This window comes from Garra rufa, chromosome 16 (assembly GCF_049309525.1).
Source record: "Garra rufa chromosome 16, GarRuf1.0, whole genome shotgun sequence".
NCBI classification, from domain to species: domain Eukaryota; kingdom Metazoa; phylum Chordata; class Actinopteri; order Cypriniformes; family Cyprinidae; genus Garra; species Garra rufa.
In genome coordinates this window covers 12,414,327-12,433,707 of record NC_133376.1, presented here as the reverse complement: position 1 = coordinate 12,433,707, position 19,381 = coordinate 12,414,327, and the positions used below count along the sequence as shown (strand labels likewise).

The window sequence follows — 19,381 nt, the reverse complement described above, 5'->3', positions numbered from 1 at the left end:
ACTCACCAGAGAGAAATCTCACCTCACACACACACATACACAGACGCAGACGGTTTAAAGCAATAGAGGTGTGTGATCAGCATATTTCCAGCAGTGGGACGGATCTCAGAGCTCTTTAAACAGCTGATGGGAACATCACCGGCGTCTGTCTCAGCACAATCGTTTGAAATGCTTCCCTTTAGATGAGTCCTGTGTCTGTCTGCTGGATTTAGCACTAAAGTTTTCATGAGTTTCTGTCTTAAAGAAGCATGTCTTTGTTCACTACTAATGTGTTTTACTGTGTATTCCAGTGTAATTTACAGAGTCATTAAGTCAAAGGCACTCTCAAACTACTGATAATAATCAGTATATTGATAATAATCAGAAATGTTTCTTGAGTAGCAAATTCAGAATAATTTCTTATCATGTGACGCTGGAGACTGGAGTAATGATGCTGAAAATTCCGCTTTGCATCACAGGAATAAATTACATTTTACAATATATTACAATAGAAAAGTTATTTTATATTCTAATAACATTTTACAATTTTTACTGTATTTTTTCTAATTAATGCAGCCTTGGTGTACAGAAGAGAAGCTTTTAAAAAACGTCCTGATTCCAAACTTTTGAACAGTTTTTCTAAGTGTAATCAGTGGCTACGTGCATATTTAAAAATCATACCTCCGTTTTTGATTCAGTTGCATCATTCACAGTCCTTCATGAGATGCAGAGTTCATTCTTCTTCCCCTGATATGTCTGTACTGTGCGACAGAATAAACTGCACACTTCATTTCATTCATATTCATACACATTTTATCAGCGGCGTACAGTCGGGATTGTGAGGTCTATGTGAGTGATGGGTCTCACCTCTCTGTCTGCGAGCATCCATCCGTCATCCATCACTTTTCCCCTCTGCCTGTATCGTTTATCATCTGATCAGAGAGAAGGAGTGAGGGAAGGAAGGCACATGCAGAGTGGAGGTAGAGGGGAAATTGGACGTCGATTTGAATGATTGAAATATTCTCTATACTATCTGAAATGTTGTTCATCATCTTCTGTCCCGTCAGCTGAATCAGAGGGTCGGGACTTTCAGGACTTTTGCGTTTGTTGTTGTTGAAGTTGAGATTTGATCCTGGGCTCTGTCTGTGTGTCTCTGTTTCACTCTAGTCTCGTGTGGTGGCCTGTATGACGGCCATTCTTAGTCAGATGGATGACAGACACTATTCACGCTACATAGAGACCTTCAGCGGAACCACAGACCTAGTGGTGAGTCACTGCCTGTCTATCACAAAGTCTGTTTATCTATTGGTATTATATCTATCTATCTATCTATCTATCTATCTATCTATCTATCTATCTATCTATCTATCTATCTATCTATCTATCTATCTATCTATCTATCTATCTATCTTTCTATCTTTCTATCTATCTATTATCTCACTGTCTGTCTGTTAGTCTATAATCTATCTGTTTGTCTATCTGTCTATTATATGTCTGTCCGTCCGTCTGTCTGTCCATCCATCCATCCATCCATCCATCCATCCATCCATCCATCCATCTTTCTATCTGTCTGTTTGTCTGTCTGTCTGTCCGTCTGTTATCTATCTGTTTGTATATCCGTCCATCTATTATCTGTGTATTATCTCTCTGTCTGTCTATCTAAGATTATGTCTGTCTGTCGTCCCTCTGTCCGTCTATACATCTATCCGTCTTTCTGTCTGTCTGCCTGTCCGCCTATTATAGTTCTGTTTGTCTGTCTGTCTGTCTATTATCTGTCTGTCTGTCCGTCCGTCCGTCTGTCCGTTCATTTATCCATCCATCCATCCATCCATCCATCCATCCATCCATCCATCCATCCATCCATCCATCCATCCGCCCATCTGTTATCTATCTGTTTGTCTGTCTGTCCATCTGTCTGTTATCTATCTGTCTGTCTTTCTGTCTGTCCATCCATCCATCTTTCTATCTGTCTGTCTGTCTGTCCGTTCATTTATCCATACATCCATCCATCCATCCATCTATCCATCCATTCGTTGTCTGTTTGTCTGTCTGTCCGTCTATTAGGGCTGGGCGATATGGCTGAAAACTATATCACGATATCAGTGTTTCATATCAGTCGATATCGATAATTATTGATATTTTTTATGACTCATTTAAAATAAGGACCAGGAGAAAAATATATTACATTCAAACATTTTTATCTTAAACTTAACCTTCCTCTGATCATAATCCCCTCAGTTATTAAGACAGAAATCTCAACAACCATGGAAAACTCAAATAATTAAAATGTAAACAGAAGTCTAAAGTCACAATATACACTTAATTATCTCTTAATCCTCAATTCAAACCCCATTCGTTGTCGATGAAGTGAATGGTCAAGCTAATGTATGGCTCAGAAGTACGGCTTGACCACAGGTCAGAGGTTGTTGCAAAGTACTTGGCTGATAATATTTATTGCTGCACAGATTGCTGGTTGCCAGTAGCCAACGTTACTTCTTTCCCGGTACTTTAGCCTACTTTGTGTAATAACGAAAACATTTATTTCAGTGAAAAAATAAGTCCAAAACTTTCAACATTTTGAACAATAGGGCCCTAAAATCTTTTGCTTTTTTCAGAAATTCTTGTTTTAATTTTTCTGATAATCAAATGAAAGCAAAATCACAGATTTATTTTTAAAAAATAAAAATAAACGGAGCTTTACTGTTAAAATTAATACATAGAAGAAAAATTATCTTCAGTTAAAAAAAGGTTTAATAATAATAGTATTTTTCAACAATTAAGTGGTGACTCTTTTTTATTTTATTTTTTATCATATATATATATTGTTTTATGTAAATTATTTAAATGTGAACATATAAACACCTACATTATACTGTACAAAGTAATACAAGACTAATATTGTTCTGTTACATGTTAAACCGTACTTTTATTTTGACAGGTTTCCGTGAAGTTTCAGTGTGTAATACAGTATGAATGATGCTAGTTTCACTAATGAAACGGTAAAATTGAAAAAAGTGACACTCACAGCAGCTTTGGAGATGTATTTACTGGAGTTTGTCTGTTCATGTGAGATGCAAAGGCCAAAAATTAGCGGGAGCGTCACGTGTGCAGTATGCGTGTAGTGAAAATAAAACGCGTCTCCTCCATTCATACATATAGAGGCAAACGAAACATGCAGAATTCATATTGAAATGGTCTTTTTGCATTTCAGTTTGTCACAGACACTAGTCCATATCGCAATCTCAATTAATTAACAGACCAACTTTTTGATTTATTGATCCAAAAATCGACGAATTCCGCGGCATTCCGCCCTATAGTAAAGTCCGTTTTTATGAATGGAGCCGTCGTGTAAATAATAAGATAAATAACATAAGGCTATTTAGTTTGTTTAATACAACAACAAGGACCCGTTCTGTAGGAAAGATAACCTTAACTTCTATTGTGATCTGGCGCTATATAGAAAATAAAATTAACTGGACGTTAAAGGGGGGCTGGGCGGGCCGATGAAGAATACAAAATATCGAACGTTTTATCGAACACATTTTTTATTGATATCGATCTCTTGTCTATCGCGATATATATCGTTATCGTTTTATCGCCCAGCCCTACCGTCTATTATCAATCTGTCTGTTTTTCTGTCTGTCCATCCATCCATCTTTATATATGTCTGTCTCTTTGTCCGTCAGTCCGTCCGTCTGTCCATCTGTCTATTATCTATCTGTGTATTGTCTGTCTGTCTGTCTATCTAACTGTATGTCTGTCTGTCCACCCTTCCATCCGTCCATCCATCTTTCCATCTATCTATCATGTATCTGTTACGTGATGAGAAAAGGACCCAGAGGCGAAGGCCGGGGAAAAACAAACAAAGTCTTTATTTGGTCATGAAATGACACAATAATAACTCAGGCTGTCTGCCGTCCACTTCCAGCTGTAGCGCAGACAGGGCGAGAACGAATCAGGAAATAACTCGAACAGAAAGTCACTGTATAGCAGGCGCGCACAGACCCCGGTGGTGCGGCGTGGAGGAATTCCTCAGCAGGCACGGGAGAACCAGCAGTTAGAGTCCAGAGACTGGGTAGTCGCAAACCAGGGAGACTGGGCAGACACAGAAGACTCCAGACAGTTACTTGGAATACGACAGGTTGGACAAAAAACACGACAGTTCTAGACTAGACTGGGCAGGACTTAGCTTTGACTCGAACAGAAACATATGCTAGAGAAAAGACTTCGTAGAACAGCATCTAGACGTGAAGAGCAATAATCTGGCGGGGAAGCCCAGAAACAGACAGGTAGAAATAGAGAGGGTAATTAGGGCATAGTGGGGATCAGGTGCCGAAGCAATCGGCACGAACCCAGATTGCAATAGCTGACAGCTGGGGAAGAGAGAAAGTGAAAGAGATGACATAGATAGAAACAGACTAGATGACGAGAATCAAACCCGGCTCGTGACAGTACCCCTCCCCCGAGGAGCGCCTCCGGGCGCTCCTGAGGCAGAGGACTGACGCGAGCGAAGGAAATCATCGATGAGCGAGCGGTCCAGGATATCCCGGGCCGGAATCCAGCTTCTCTCCTCCGGACCGTATCCCTCCCAATCGACCAAATACTGAAAGCCCCTTCCCCGAGGGCGGACAGCCAATAGCTTCTTGACCTTAAAGACAGAGGGGTTGTCGACAATGACAGGGGGGGAGGGAGGGGAAGGACGGGAGGGACGGGAGGGAGGGCGGACGACCGGTTTGATACAAGAGACGTGGAAAACCGGGTGAACTCGACGTAAATAATTGGGAAGTCTTAGACGCACCGTCACCGGATTGAGGATCTTGATAATGGAAAGTGGACCGATAAATTTGGGTGCAAGTTTGCGCGACGGCGGTTGAAGAGGTAAATTTCGAGTGGATAACCAGACTTTCTGTCCACAGACATAACGAGGGGCACGGGAACGGCGGCGGTTGGCGGCACGGCGAGTGCGCTCTCGAGTTTGACATAAGGCCTGCCGTACCTTCCTCCAAGTACGCCGGCAACGGCGGATTAGGGCTTGAACGGAAGGTGCGGAAGCCTCCTTCTCCTGAGAGGAGAATACCGGCGGTTGATAACCGAGACACGCATGAAAGGGGGAGAGGCCAGTAGCGGATGACGGCAAGGAGTTATAAGCATATTCGGCCCATCGAAGATTTTCGCACCAAGAGGCGGGGTTATGGGCTGCGAGTGTACGAAGCAGACGCCCGAGAATTTGATTGGCGCGTTCGGCTTGACCATTGGTCTGGGGGTGAAAGCCTGACGACAGACTGACCGTAGCCCCAATCTGTCGGCAGAATTCCCTCCAAAATTGAGAAATGAATTGCGGACCTCTGTCCGAGACAATATCAGTGGGTAAGCCGTGAATCTTAAAGACATAGTCAAAGACAGCAAGTGCAGTCTCCTTAGCGGACGGGAGTTTCGGTAGAGGAATAAAATGGGCTGCTTTCGAAAAGCGATCAATGACGGTAAGGATTACCGTATTGCCAGCTGAGGAAGGCAGCCCGGTAACGAAATCGAGCGCGATATGAGACCACGGACGGGACGGAACGGGCAGGGGTTGGAGGAGGCCGGCAGGAGGAGAATTGCTAGACTTAGACTGAGCGCAGACTGGACATGACGCAACGTAACGGCAAACATCACAGGCGACGGCAGGCCACCAAAAATGTTGGCGGACTGTGGCCAGGGTACCCCTAACTCCGGGGTGAACGGCTAGCCGAGAAGCATGACTCCAACGAAGTACTGATGAACGCACAGACTCGGGAACGAATAACTTGCCCTCAGGGCAACCTTGAGGAATCGTGACGTGAGAGAGAGCTCTTTTGACCTGTTGCTCGATTCCCCAGACCACAGCCCCAACCACACGGCCCTTAGGCAGGATGGACTCAGAGGGTGGGGGGTCGTCTGGTGATTCGAACTGACGGGAGAGAGTGTCGGGCTTAGTGTTCTTGGAACCGGGTATATAGGAAATGGTAAAATTGAACCGATCGAAAAACAGGGCCCAGCGTGCCTGTCTGGCGTTTAGTCTTTTAGCCGAGCGGATATAAGCGAGGTTGCAATGATCTGTCCAAACCAAAAAAGGGAGAACCGCTCCTTCTAGCCAATGTCGCCATTCACCGAGTGCTAAACGGATGGCTAGGAGTTCACGGTTGCCAACATCATAATTGCGCTCGGCTGGCGAGAGACGATGGGGAAAAAACGCACACGGATGAACCCGGTTGTCCAGCGGAGAACGTTGGGACAACACGGCGCCCACACCGACACTAGACGCGTCGACTTCGACGATAAACTGACGTGTAGTGTCAGGAGTAATTAAGATAGGAGCGGAGGTGAATAACTTCTTGAGTTTATCGAAGGCCTCCTGGGCCGATTCGGACCAGACAAAACGAGTAAGAGTCGAGGTGAGGGCGGTCAGGGGTGCGGCTACTTGACTGAAGTTTCGTATGAAGCGCCGGTAAAAATTGGCAAATCCCAGAAATCACTGGAGGGCAGTGCGGGAATCGGGGACGGGCCAATCGACCACGGCACGAACCTTCGCAAGATCCATACTGATGCCATCAGCGGACACAACATGACCCAAAAAGGTCACCGACTTGACATGAAAGGCGCATTTCTCTGCCTTAACAAAAAGGCGATTCTCCAGCAGACATTGTAAAACACGACGTACATGCTGGATATGTTCGGAGAGGGAGGACGAGAAAATCAGTATGTCGTCCAAATAGACGAAGACGAAAATATTTAGCATATCCCTCAGGACATCATTTACGAGCGCTTGAAAGACAGAGGGCGCGTTTGCCAAACCGAAGGGAAGAACCCGGTATTCAAAGTGACCGAGCGGGGTGTTGAATGCTGTTTTCCATTCGTCACCCTCCTTTATGCGTACTAGATGGTAAGCGTTACGGAGGTCTAGCTTAGTAAAGATCTTTGCTCCCTGCAAGATCTCAAAGGCCGACGACATAAGTGGCAAAGGGTAACGGTTCTTGACAGTTATGTCGTTCAAGCCCCGATAATCTATGCAGGGACGCAAAGAGCCATCCTTCTTGGTAACAAAAAAGAACCCCGCGCGAGACGAAGAGGGAACGATCGTACCAGCGGCAAGCGATTCGGTGAGATACTTCTCTAACGCTTCACGTTCAGGGATGGACAGGGAATACAATTTACCTCGTGGAGGTGTGCTGCCAGGAATGAGATCTATACTGCAATCGTATGGTCGATGAGGAGGGAGAGAAGCGGCCCGGGATCGACTGAACACAGCTCGCAGATCATGATACTCCTTCGGGACACCAGAAAGATCGTCAATTTCCTCCTGTAACACAGAAACAGAAGACACAGCAGGAACAGCCGAGACAAGACACTTGACATGACAAGACAAATCCCAAGACAGAATGGTTCCCTTAACCCAATTAATCTGAGGATTATGCTGAGTTAACCATGGGTGTCCTAAGACTATAGGGGTGAGGGGGGAACGAAAAACTAAAAAGGAAATTATCTCTTGATGGTTGCCAGAAATGGTGAGACTAACCGGGACGGTGACGCGAAGGATCTTCGATAAGACCCTCCCATCGAGAGCGAAAACAGGAAAAGTGTCCTTAAGCTCTTGTAGAGGGATGCCGTGCTGGAGAGCCCAATCCTCGTCGATAAAATTGTCCTCGGCCCCCGAATCAATGAGGGCAGAGCAGGAATGAGAAGCCCCTTCAAAAAATAATTGAGCTGGAAAAATGGTGCGAGAGGAATTAGCAGGGGAATAGGTAGTCACGCTCGCCCGTACTCCCCAATCTACGGACGAGCTATGTCTTTTACTGGACACTGGGTGGCGAAGTGTCCCTCAGCGGCACAATAGAGACACAGCCGCTGGTCAATTCTGCGTTGGCGCTCGGCTCTTGAGATGTGAAGCCTGCCCAGCTGCACAGGCTCAGGATCGGTCCTCGGCGTAGAAGAGAAAGCGGAGGTAGGGTGAGGCTGAAGAGAAGAGACAGTAGCACGAGTGCGGCGGCGCCCCTCAAAGCGCTTGTCAAGGCGGATAGCCAATTCCACCATCTGATCAAAGCTGGATGGCACATCGCGAGAGAGAATCTCCTCCCTGACCTCTTCCGTCAGACCCTCCAGAAAACGTGCAGCGAGAGCCGGCTCATTCCACTGGCAGGTGGCGGCGAGGGTGCGAAATTCAATCGCGTAGTCAGCTGCAGATCGCCTTCCCTGGCGCAAAGAAGATAGCAGACGAGAGGCCTCCTGACCCAAGACCGAACGGTCGAACACCTTGAGCATCTCCTCCTTAAAGAGAGAAAAATGTTCACAAAAACCGGCCTCCATCTCCCAAACTGCTGCTGCCCAGTCTCGAGCTCGTCCAGAAAGGAGTGATATGACGAAAGCGACCTTAGCACGATCAGCTGCATAGGTGGTTGGCTGTAGAGAAAAAATCACCTCGCATTGGGTCAAAAAAGCACGGCATTGTGTGGGCTGACCTGAGTAGCAGGGCGGATTATTAATCCGAGGCTCTGAATGAAATCGGGATGGCGTGCTTAGCTTTGACTCGAACAGAAACATATGCTAGAGAAAAGACTTCGTAGAACAGCATCTAGACGTGAAGAGCAATAATCTGGCGGGGAAGCCCAGAAACAGACAGGTAGAAATAGAGAGGGTAATTAGGGCATAGTGGGGATCAGGTGCCGAAGCAATCGGCACGAACCCAGATTGCAATAGCTGACAGCTGGGGAAGAGAGAAAGTGAAAGAGATGACATAGATAGAAACAGACTAGATGACGAGAATCAAACCCGGCTCGTGACAGTATCTGTCTATCCATCCACCTATTATCTCTCTGTGTATTATCTGTCTGTTTGTCTATCTAACTGTATTTCTGTCTGTTCATCTGTCCATCCATCTGTCCGTCCATCCGTCTGTTATCTATCTGTTTGTCTTTCTGTCCATCTGGCTGTCTATCTCTCTGTCTATCTATCTGTCTGTCTGTCTGTCTGTCTGTCTGTCTGTCTGTCTGTCCGTCCGTCCGTCCGTCCGTCCATTCGTTGTCTGTTTCTCTCTCTGTCCGTCTTTTATCAATCTGTCTGTTTTTCTGTCTGTCCATCCATCTTTCTATATGTCTGTCTCTTTGTCCGTCAGTCCGTCCGTCTGTCCATCTGTCTATTATCTATCTGTGTATTGTCTGTCTGTCTATCTAACTGTATGTCTGTCTGTCCACCCTTCCATCCGTCCATCCATCCATCCATCTTTCCATCTATCTATCATGTATCTGTCTATCCATTCACCTATTATCTCTCTGTGTATTATCTGTCTGTCTGTCTATCTAACTGTATTTCTGTCTGTTCATCTGTCCATCCATCTGTCCGTCCATCCGTCTGTTATCTATCTGTTTGTCTTTCTATCTATCTATCTATCTATCTATCTATCTATCTATCTATCTATCTATCTATCTATCTATCTATCTATCTATCTATCTATCTATCTATCTATCTATCTATCTATCTATCTATCTATCGGTCTATCTATTTGATTCAGCAGTTAATCGTCTTGTGTTTGTGTTCTTGTAGGACTTCCTGATGGAGACATTCCTGTTGTTCAAGGATCTGATTGGTAAACACGTCTACCCATCTGACTGGGTCACTATGATCATGGTGCAAAACCGGTGAGAGCAAAGAAAAACACACACACACACACACACACACACACACACACACACACACACACACACACACACATGTTGGGTTTACATGTTTTATGGGGACATTCCATAGGCGTAATGGTTTTTATACTGTACAAACCGTACTTTCTATCGCCCTACACCTACCCTACACCTAAACTTAGCCCTCACAGGAGATTGTGCACACTTTTACTTACTCAAAAAAACTCATTGTGCATGATTTATAAGCCTGTTTCCTCATGGGGACCTAAGAAATGTCCCCACAAGGTCAAAATCTACTGGTATTCCTATCCTTGTGGGGACATTTGGTCCCCACAACGTGATGAATACCAGGTACACACACACACACACACACACACACACACACACACACAGCAGCGCTCCTGAGACGATCCACAGTAACATCCACCGTCAATCTCAGACTCTTCAGCAAAACAAACACTATGTTAACATTGATTACACTTCAAACAAGAGGCCAAAGACAGAGAAAGAGAGATTTATAGAGGAATAAACCTGCAGAGTCAGAGAAAGAGAGAAACTCCTCATACTGAGAAAAAATATGGATGGCTGTTGTCTAGTTTGTGTGTATGTGTTTTGTGTTTGTGTGTTACTGTTGATGGCAGCAGACAGTGGCAGTATGTTGTGATTTATTGACCTCAGTATATTTCCTGGAATTCAATATCACAGTTTAAAGTAAAAATCTTTGACCCTGCTGATCATCAGATACTGTGAGCACAAACAGAAATCGGACACTTAAGACACCCTTAAAAATGTCTGAATGTTGTTTGATTAGAAAATAAATAAACATCATTATGTGAATAAACTTGACACTTTACAACTTTTGCTAAAAGGAAAAACATTTGAGGTTTATACAGTCAGAAATGATGAATAGATCTGCAATAGATCTGGTATTCAAAATGAAGACGTCAATTAAAAATACAGCTGATTCAAAGACATTAATGATAAAGAAAAATTAGGTTAGCGAAAAAAAACCTACAGCCTTTGAGATGCATATTGCCAATGATGTTTCAGTTGTTGTTTTGTTTCAAGCATTTTTATTTGTATATTTTAAGTTTTAGTTAACTGTAATAACCCTGGTATGTTTGTCCAATCAGGGTGTTTCTCCGAGCGATCAACACATACGCCGACACCATGAACCATAAGTTCCTTGACAACAACAGCTTTGAAGTGCAGGTCAGTCTGTGTGCTTGTGTGTGCACGTCTTAAATGAGCTTAATAAAGTTCACATTCAATTAGTGTTAATAGCCCTCACATCTCTCACCCCAATGTCATTTTATCATGACTTCTCTCTCTCTCCTGTAGTTGTGGAATAATTACTTCCATTTGGCTGTGGCGTTTATTACCCAGGAGTCTTTGCAGTTGCAGCATTTCTCTTCTACCAAAAGGAACAAGATTCTGGCCAAGTGAGTCTTAAACCAGAAACATCCCTGCTCACAGATTAACCCTATTTATACAAAAATCTGGCTTTTACAACTATAGTTAAAGAAATGAAATGAAAATGCGTAAACATGCTTGCTTGCTTTCATTCAGATACGGAGACATGAGGAGGTTGATTGGTTTCGCTATCAGAGACATGTGGTACAAGCTCGGGAAGAATAAAATCTGTTTCATTCCCGGGATGGTGGGTCCCATCCTGGAGATGACGCTCATCCCGGAGGAAGAGCTGCGCAGAGCAACCATCCCCATATTCTTTGACATGATGCAGTGTGAACACATCCATTCTGGACACTTCAAAAAGGTACAAACACACAAAAACATGTTTTTATATTAAGACCTCACTTTGACCTCTCATGTTCTTAATATAAAATAAACTCAACATTTTTACATGCAAATAACATGTTATTTATTTAAACTTTTTTGTGAAGTTGTTTTGATCTACACAAAAACCTGACCTGCCAAAACATGTACTGTATATACTGTATAGAGCTGTGGGGACTGGTAGATTAATGGTTATTGTTATTCAAATAAGAAAGCACAATGTGCTCAAAATATTTCTGTGGAGTATTTCTATAAATCTAGGTAATGGATTTAAACATGGTATTTATGTCAATTTAATGTTTTTTTTTTTTTATATGTATGTGGAATATTACTATAATTCTAAATAGAAGCATAATGAAATATGGTAAAATATAAACAAAAATTGATGGAACATTTATGAAAAATGTGTTAAATATTTTGAAATTGTGGGTGGATATTTCTATAATTCTGAAAAATGGATTTAAACATGGTAATTGTATGAAATATTTAGAATGAATTTAAACATAAAACCATTTTTTTTAAAATATTAAGTATTTCAAATATTAATATTTATGTATTTATGTAATATTTCTGTATTTATGGGAAATTTTTTAAACATGGTAAAATGTTAAAATATTTTAAAAGCGTTCTGTGGAATATTTTAATAATTCAGAGGAATGTGTTTAAAAATATTAAAATTAGTTATTAATCTTAGATATTAATGTAATTCTATGGAATGGAATCAGTTGATTTAATGGATATTGAATATTTCTATAATTCTATGGAATGGATTTAAAAATGGTAAAATACATGTAAAATATTTTTTTAACTTTTCTATAATTATATGGAATTAATTTAAAGATGGTAAAATGCATTTCAAAATATTTGAATATATCCTGAAGTATTTCTATAATTCTGGGAAATGGATTCAAACATGGTTAAAACATTAAAATATTTTAAAAGCATTATGTGGAAAATTTTGATAATTCAGAAGAATGGGTTTACAAATATTAAAATTTGTAAAATATTTTTAAAGAAACATTTCTCTTAAATACTTATGTAATTCTATGTAATGGATTTAAAGATGGTAAAATGCATGTAAAATAGTTGTTATATATTTCTATAATTCTATGGAATGAATTTAAAGATGGTAAAATGCATTTAAAAATATTTAAATAATTCCTGGGTTGTTTCTGTAATTCTAGGAAATGTATTTAAACATTGTAAAATGTTCAAATGTTTTAAAAGCATTCTATGGAATATTTCAGTAATTCGGAAGAATGGGTTTAAAACATTTTAGAATTCCTTAAATATTTAAAAACATATTTCTCTTAAATATCTTTGTAATTCTGTGGAATGGATTCACTTGATTTAATGGATATTGAATATTTCTATAATTCTATGTTATGGATATAAAGATGGTAAAATGCATGTTAAATATATATTTTTTAATATTTCTATAATTCTGTGGAATGAATTTAAACTATTTATCTTAAATATTTCTATAATTCTATTGAATTAAGTATATATCTTAAGTAGTATTAAAATATTTTTATAGAATATTTTAGTAATTCTACAAAATGGGTTTAAATATGTTAAACAGTATTTAATATTTATATATATATTTGTGTGTGTATATATATATATATATATATGTGTGTGTGTGTGTGTGTGTGTGTGTATGAATATATATATATATTCTTATTGAATCTTTCTACAATTCTAAAAAAATGGATTTAAACATGGTAAAATGTGTATTTTTTTTTTTTTTTTACAAATATTTCTAGTTAATATTTCTGTAAGGCAAGGCAAGGCAAGGCAATTTTATTTCTAAAGCACGTTTACAACAGCGACTGCTGACCAAAGTGCTGTACAATTCAAACTTCACAAAACAACATTCGACAATTTCAATGCATAAATTACACACATGTATACACTTATAATTAAATAGAAACAAAATTAAAAGGCTAAAGAATAAAAATATGTCTTAAGATGAGATTTGAAGCTTACAATATCTGGAGACAACCTAATATATGCTGGTAAATCGTTCCACAATCTAGGGGCAGCAATCGAGAAGGCACGATCACCTTTTAATTTCAGACGTGATCGAGGCACGAAAAGCAACCTACTGTCGGATAACCTTAATGTTCTACCACAGTTTCTAGGGAGGAGGAGATCTGTAATATATTCCGGAGCTTGACCATGTAATCCTTTGTAAACAAACAGCAACACCTTAAATTTAATGCGATATTCAACTGGTAGCCAGTGTAAAGAAGCAAGAATCGGTGATATATGATCCCTCTTTCTAGTTCCGGTAAGGAACCTGGCAGCGGCATTCTGTACGAGTTGCAGACGAGACGTAATTCAACAAAATGGGTTTAAAGATGGTAAAATGTCATTTAAAAAATTAAAACCTTACATTGAATCACTGAATCTGGCCAGATTTTGAACATTTCGTAAAAACGTATCAAGTTTAAATTAATTTTTCATTACTATAGAAAATTTAATAAGAATGTATAGGTATTTAAACATGATAACATGTTTTTACGAAATATTAAAAATCTGCTCAGATTCAGTGATTCATTAAGGCTTTTAGCATGTTTAGGTTTCAAATAAGACACTTTTTTTTCATTTATGAGCATTTTCCTTGTTGGGACTTCACAACAACTTAGATGCTTTTTAAAAAACAGAGAATCAGCTGCCCACACACAGAGTAGCAAATGCACACTGATATTATTAAACTTGTTGAAGTCTCTCTCTCTGCTTCTCAGTTTGAGAACGAGATCATCCTGAAGTTGGATCATGAAGTGGAAGGGGGCGGAGGAGACGAGAGATACATGGAGCTGCTACAGAGCATGTACGAACACACACACACTCACACACACTCACTGTGGTCTTGTATAATGCTGGCTTGACTCCATAAGAAGCTCCAAATCCTCCTGAAATCTCCTGAAAGCATGAGAGCTTTTCTGACTGTGTCCCGCTTCAGTCTTTTAGAGTGCGCTCAGGGACGCCCCCCACTGCTGACCGAGGTGCAGCACTTCGTTACCCTGGTGACCGGCCTCCTCGAGCGCCTCCTTGACTACCGCACGGTGATGAGCGATGACAGCCGAAACAACCGCATGAGCTGCACTGTCAATCTTCTGGTAAGCTCTGCCCACTTCTTGTGTCAAAGACATCAATTGATTTTCTGATTGGTCTGATCTGATTGGTTTGAGTTGTCAGCATTCTGATGAATGAAATGTTCAACTAAACTTCTATACCAACACAAATTAATATTCCACCACAAAATCTGGAGGTTTAAAAGCCATTTCCAAGCATTTCCATAACGAACAGTTGCTATTCACTAAAACCATAAAAAATTGTAAAAAAAAAAAAAAAAAAGCTAGCTTGGCAACTATAAAAACAAAAACAAAGAAGTAATAAAAGTAATAAAATGACAAACGAATATACACAAATGACTAAAACCTAAATTAAAATTAAAATGAAAACTGAAAATCTAAAAATATAAGCTAATTTAAAATATGAATAAATACACTACTGGTCAAGAGTTTGGCATGAATAAGATGTTTAATGTTTTTAAAAAAAGTATTTTCTGCTCACCATGCCTACATTTATTTGATAAAAAAAATACAGTAAAAACAGTAATATTGTAAAATATTATTACAGTTTAGAACAACAGTTTTCTATTGTAATGTATTTTAAAATATGATTTATTCCTGTGATGCAAAATAGTTATTTTAAATTGTTATAACATTTTATAGTATTACTGTTTTCACTGTATTTTGATCAAATAAATGCAGCAAAAGAGATTTAAAAGCATTTAAAAAAAATGATAATTATTGCAAAGTAAAATAATTGATCATTTTTGACACTTCCAGTGGACGTGTGTTTAATTTAGCTTCAGTAATTCTATTAAATAAAAATGGTTTTGGTAATTAAAACAAAACAAAACTAAAAAAAAAAAAAAAAAAAAGCAATAAAATGAAAAAAGCACATAACAAAATTACTAAAAATTTAACTAAAAGGATAATGAAAATCAAAAAAATAAAAGCTAATTTAAAATATGATTAAATACTATAATATTATAAATACACAGACTACTGGTCAAAAGTTTTGCATGATTAAGATTTTGAAAAGACATCTCTCGATCAAAAATACAGTAAAACTCTTAACTGCTTTCTACTGTAAAATATTTAAAAAATATATATATATTATTCATTCCTGTGATACAAAGCTGAATTTTCAGCAGCCATTACTCCAGTCTTCACTTTTTAAAATAGAAACTAGAAAAATAGAAAACAGTTATTTTAAATTGTTAAAATAATTCACATTATTACTGTCTTTACTGTATATGTGATCAAATAAATGCAGCCTTGGAGAGCAGACGAGGCTTCTTTCAAAAAATAAATAAATCATAATTATACCAAAGTAAAATAACTGAGAATTTATAAAACTTTCAGTGCATGTGTTTAATTGTTGGTGTTTGCTGAGGAAAGCTTCAGTGATTCTGTAACTTCAATAAAACACGACACTATTAAATTATTAAACTTTGCAGTGTAACTCTAACTCGGTGTGCTGTTAAATGATTATGAATTTTCACCTGGTTGATAATAAAACAGATTAAAAAAGTCCCACAGAGTTCTCATTCATATATTTACATATTTGCAAATTTTATAGTATCTTATTAAAATGTCCATATGGAAACATCAAGATGCAAAAAAAGTTATGGATCAGCATATAAAACACACTAACCAAATAAATTTCAAGACGCACATGAAAACTTAAAAGCCACTTTGTTGTAAATGTATGTGTTATTTATTACATTTAATAAAAGATCCACATTTATTTCCTAGAAGCAGCTTACTTTCCCTTTTATATTTTACCAAGTTTTGTTTCCTTGAACACATGGGATGGAAATGTTGCTTTATTCACTTTTTATTTATTTGTATGCATAAATGCAATTGATGGATCACAACTAATCAGGGTTAGAAATTAACTTTTCCATTAAGGGGTAATATTTGCCCTATTAAAAATCACCATACTATGTTGTCTTTTATGTGAAATACTTAAATTTACCTAATTACTTTGATTAATAATTTAAACTGTTGTATCTCAATTATACATGTAAAACACAGGAGCTCATAGGGCTGCAATATTACGACAATAATCATTATTGTAGATTATTGATCTTTATATTGTAATAATGATAATATTGATGTAGAAAACAATATAAATGTTTTTGTTTCATTTTGGCGTGCATATAAAACACAGTCATATGTCGAGTGCAAAATGTTACACTCAACATATTTTAGTCAGGCATTATAGTTTGGGAAAAGTTCAACAAGTGAATTTGTACAAGGTTGTATAAAGTAAGTTTTATTTCATCAAAAACGTAAATTCGCGCGTCCCATGCTTTTAATAATAGACACTTAGATAGGCTAAACGGTAACTTATTTCTCATGCCATTTTCTTTCATTTTAGTGACTTGTTTTAGGAAGATATTCACGCAGAAATGCAGAAAACACAGTATTTTTTTTCTTTATTTTACAAAACCAAAAAAGAAATTTTGTTGATATTGGGAGTGTATACAAATAACACTTAGCCTATCTAATTTTTAAATTAAATTAAATTAATAAACAAATTTAGTTTCTCTTTGTTGTGTATTTTATTTCAGGTTTGATAACTTGACAAGTAAAATAAACTTGAAAGTAACTTGAAAGTAAAGTAATTAGTAATCTGATTACTTTTTAATGCAGTAATCAGTATTGTAATCAAATTACAATTTTAAAAAAGTAAGTAGTAATTTGTAGTGGATTACTTTTTCAAAGTAACTTCCCCAACACTGTCTAGCACAAGTTATGCAAAAGTAATCACTGAAGCTATAAAATTAATCTTTTCTTTTCATCAAATGATTTTGTTTATGATAAGGGAATTTGCGAGCAACAACAGCTCTGGCGTTTTCAGCCTCTGATTGGCCAATGCATTCCTCAAGTTAATCAGAAACGTGTTTGATTGGTTATAAGGCTCGACGCTACTCAAAACAGCACATAAAAGCAATCTGAAGCAGTGTGAATCTAAATCTAATTCAGCGAATTGACACTTTTCATTCATTTTCACATTTCATTTGAATTGCGACAGCCATAATACAATGTTTAATTAAGCAGGGGCAGTTTTTTGCCCTTTGTTTTGAAATTACGTGGCATTTTTGTTCATTTTGGTGGCCCTCATTTATTTCCAACCTTGGAACTAATAAAGGACGGACCTGAGCGTTTGAGGAACAAATACTAATGAACATGTTGAGAAGCATTATTGTGAAGTAATTCCCACATGACCTTATGTTTCATTTTGAATTCAGACATCAAGTTCATTTTCTTGCTGTGATAGATCTGTCAGCTTTCATCCTCTTTAAATTATTCATACGCAAATATCCAAGCAGAAGATTTCCTCTAAATGAACATATACATACATACAATTAACACATTAAACTTATAGTAAAACAACAAGATCTCTAAATTAACTCTTCTGCTTTATAAAATATTAATCTTTTCCTAACAGTTCATTTGAGATTGGAGTTTCTTCTGCTTGTTTTTCATCACCACAAGTTTAATCTGTCAGGATGGAAATTACTTCAGTATATAAATAAGCGTCATTTCGGTGTGTCACATTTAAAAGCTTGAAAAATCCGTCATCATAATTTTGCATCACACATCAGAAGCTCACAAAAAAACACACAAACTCATCTTCAGAGAATCATCAACACAGAGGCTCAAAGTTAACGTCTGTGTTTCATTGCTTTGCAGAATTTCTACAAGGACATCAACCGTGAGGGGATGTACATCAGGTAATTTCCATATTAACTCTGTGTGTATGTGACTGTGATTGTAAGTGCTTGTGTGTGTGTGTGTGTGTGTTTGTGTCTGTGTGTGTGTGTGTTGGTTGTGTAATCTGACAGGAGATTATCTTGGTCTTGCTGAATTAATGTCAAAATCCAAAGGATAAGCATCCGAGCATAGAGACGGACGGACAGAACGAGGGACTGAGCGAGACACCGTCCGTGTTGTTTGACATATTGCTACCTTACAGGCACATTAAACATAAATGAGCGTGTGTCTGCAGAGAGGCGTTCTGCAGGGTAAAACGTGACCGAACTCTCTGATCGTCACTGTGAGATGACTGAACACGTCTCTGATTCAGATGTTTGTTATTGTCAGTAAACATGATTAAATTACGGGTCACACCCTGGAGAAACATTGATTATTCAGCTTTAATGAAGGACAAACTAAGATTGCATAGTTTATTTATAATCGTATTTTTGTCATAACCTTTGACTTGTGAAATGAGCAAGAAAGATTGAGATTTTATGAAAACGACCATAATTATAAGACAATAATGTGAAATCATGATGCACGTCGGTTCTGCATCAGTTTGCTTCTATAATTTCACCTACAGTAAGACTAATGAACTTGATTCTTGATAGTTTGGTGGAAGAATAGAATAGAATATAGTATATATGTGTTATATACTGTTCAATATAATACACAATATTCAGTACAGTTAAATATCAAATCACATCAATGTAAGATTGTCAAGTATTCAATATTGATTTCTTTTAGCATATTTCTCTTAAATTTACTATGATTTTACCACACTTCAGGGGGTTTGGGCTCTCTGCTTTATATAGTATTTACATTAACACTCCTTAACCATGGTAAAGTCACTTTAACAAGGACCTAATAGATTTATGTTATACTGCCTCCTTGTGGTAAATATGAAAACAATGTGTTATGATCTGAGAGACGTAAATATTGAAACAGCAAAATGATATATAAATGTAAATGTATCACTTGTAATATAAACTGATATATATTATTATTATGATTATATAAATGTAATTGTATCACAGCATAAATATTGATACACACACAATGAAATATATTTTTAATTATTTAACATTTATTTTGTAATTTTTTTAATTA

General features: G+C 38.1%; 1 protein-coding gene across 1 annotated transcript in view; it reads left to right on the top strand.

The window, feature by feature from the left end:
• The first annotated feature begins 835 nt into the window (after positions 1-835).
• The window catches only part of dock2 (dedicator of cytokinesis 2), a 34,688-nt gene continuing 16,142 nt past the window's right edge, over positions 836-19,381 (top strand). The window contains exons 1-11 of the mRNA XM_073820182.1: positions 836-959; positions 1,047-1,081; positions 1,147-1,245; positions 9,535-9,629; positions 10,760-10,838; positions 10,968-11,068; positions 11,196-11,403; positions 14,174-14,259; positions 14,392-14,548; positions 18,206-18,246; positions 18,522-18,537. Of these exons, the coding sequence (XP_073676283.1) occupies positions 836-959; positions 1,047-1,081; positions 1,147-1,245; positions 9,535-9,629; positions 10,760-10,838; positions 10,968-11,068; positions 11,196-11,403; positions 14,174-14,259; positions 14,392-14,548; positions 18,206-18,246; positions 18,522-18,537 (1,041 nt within the window). The remainder of the gene's footprint in view (positions 960-1,046; positions 1,082-1,146; positions 1,246-9,534; positions 9,630-10,759; positions 10,839-10,967; positions 11,069-11,195; positions 11,404-14,173; positions 14,260-14,391; positions 14,549-18,205; positions 18,247-18,521; positions 18,538-19,381) is intronic.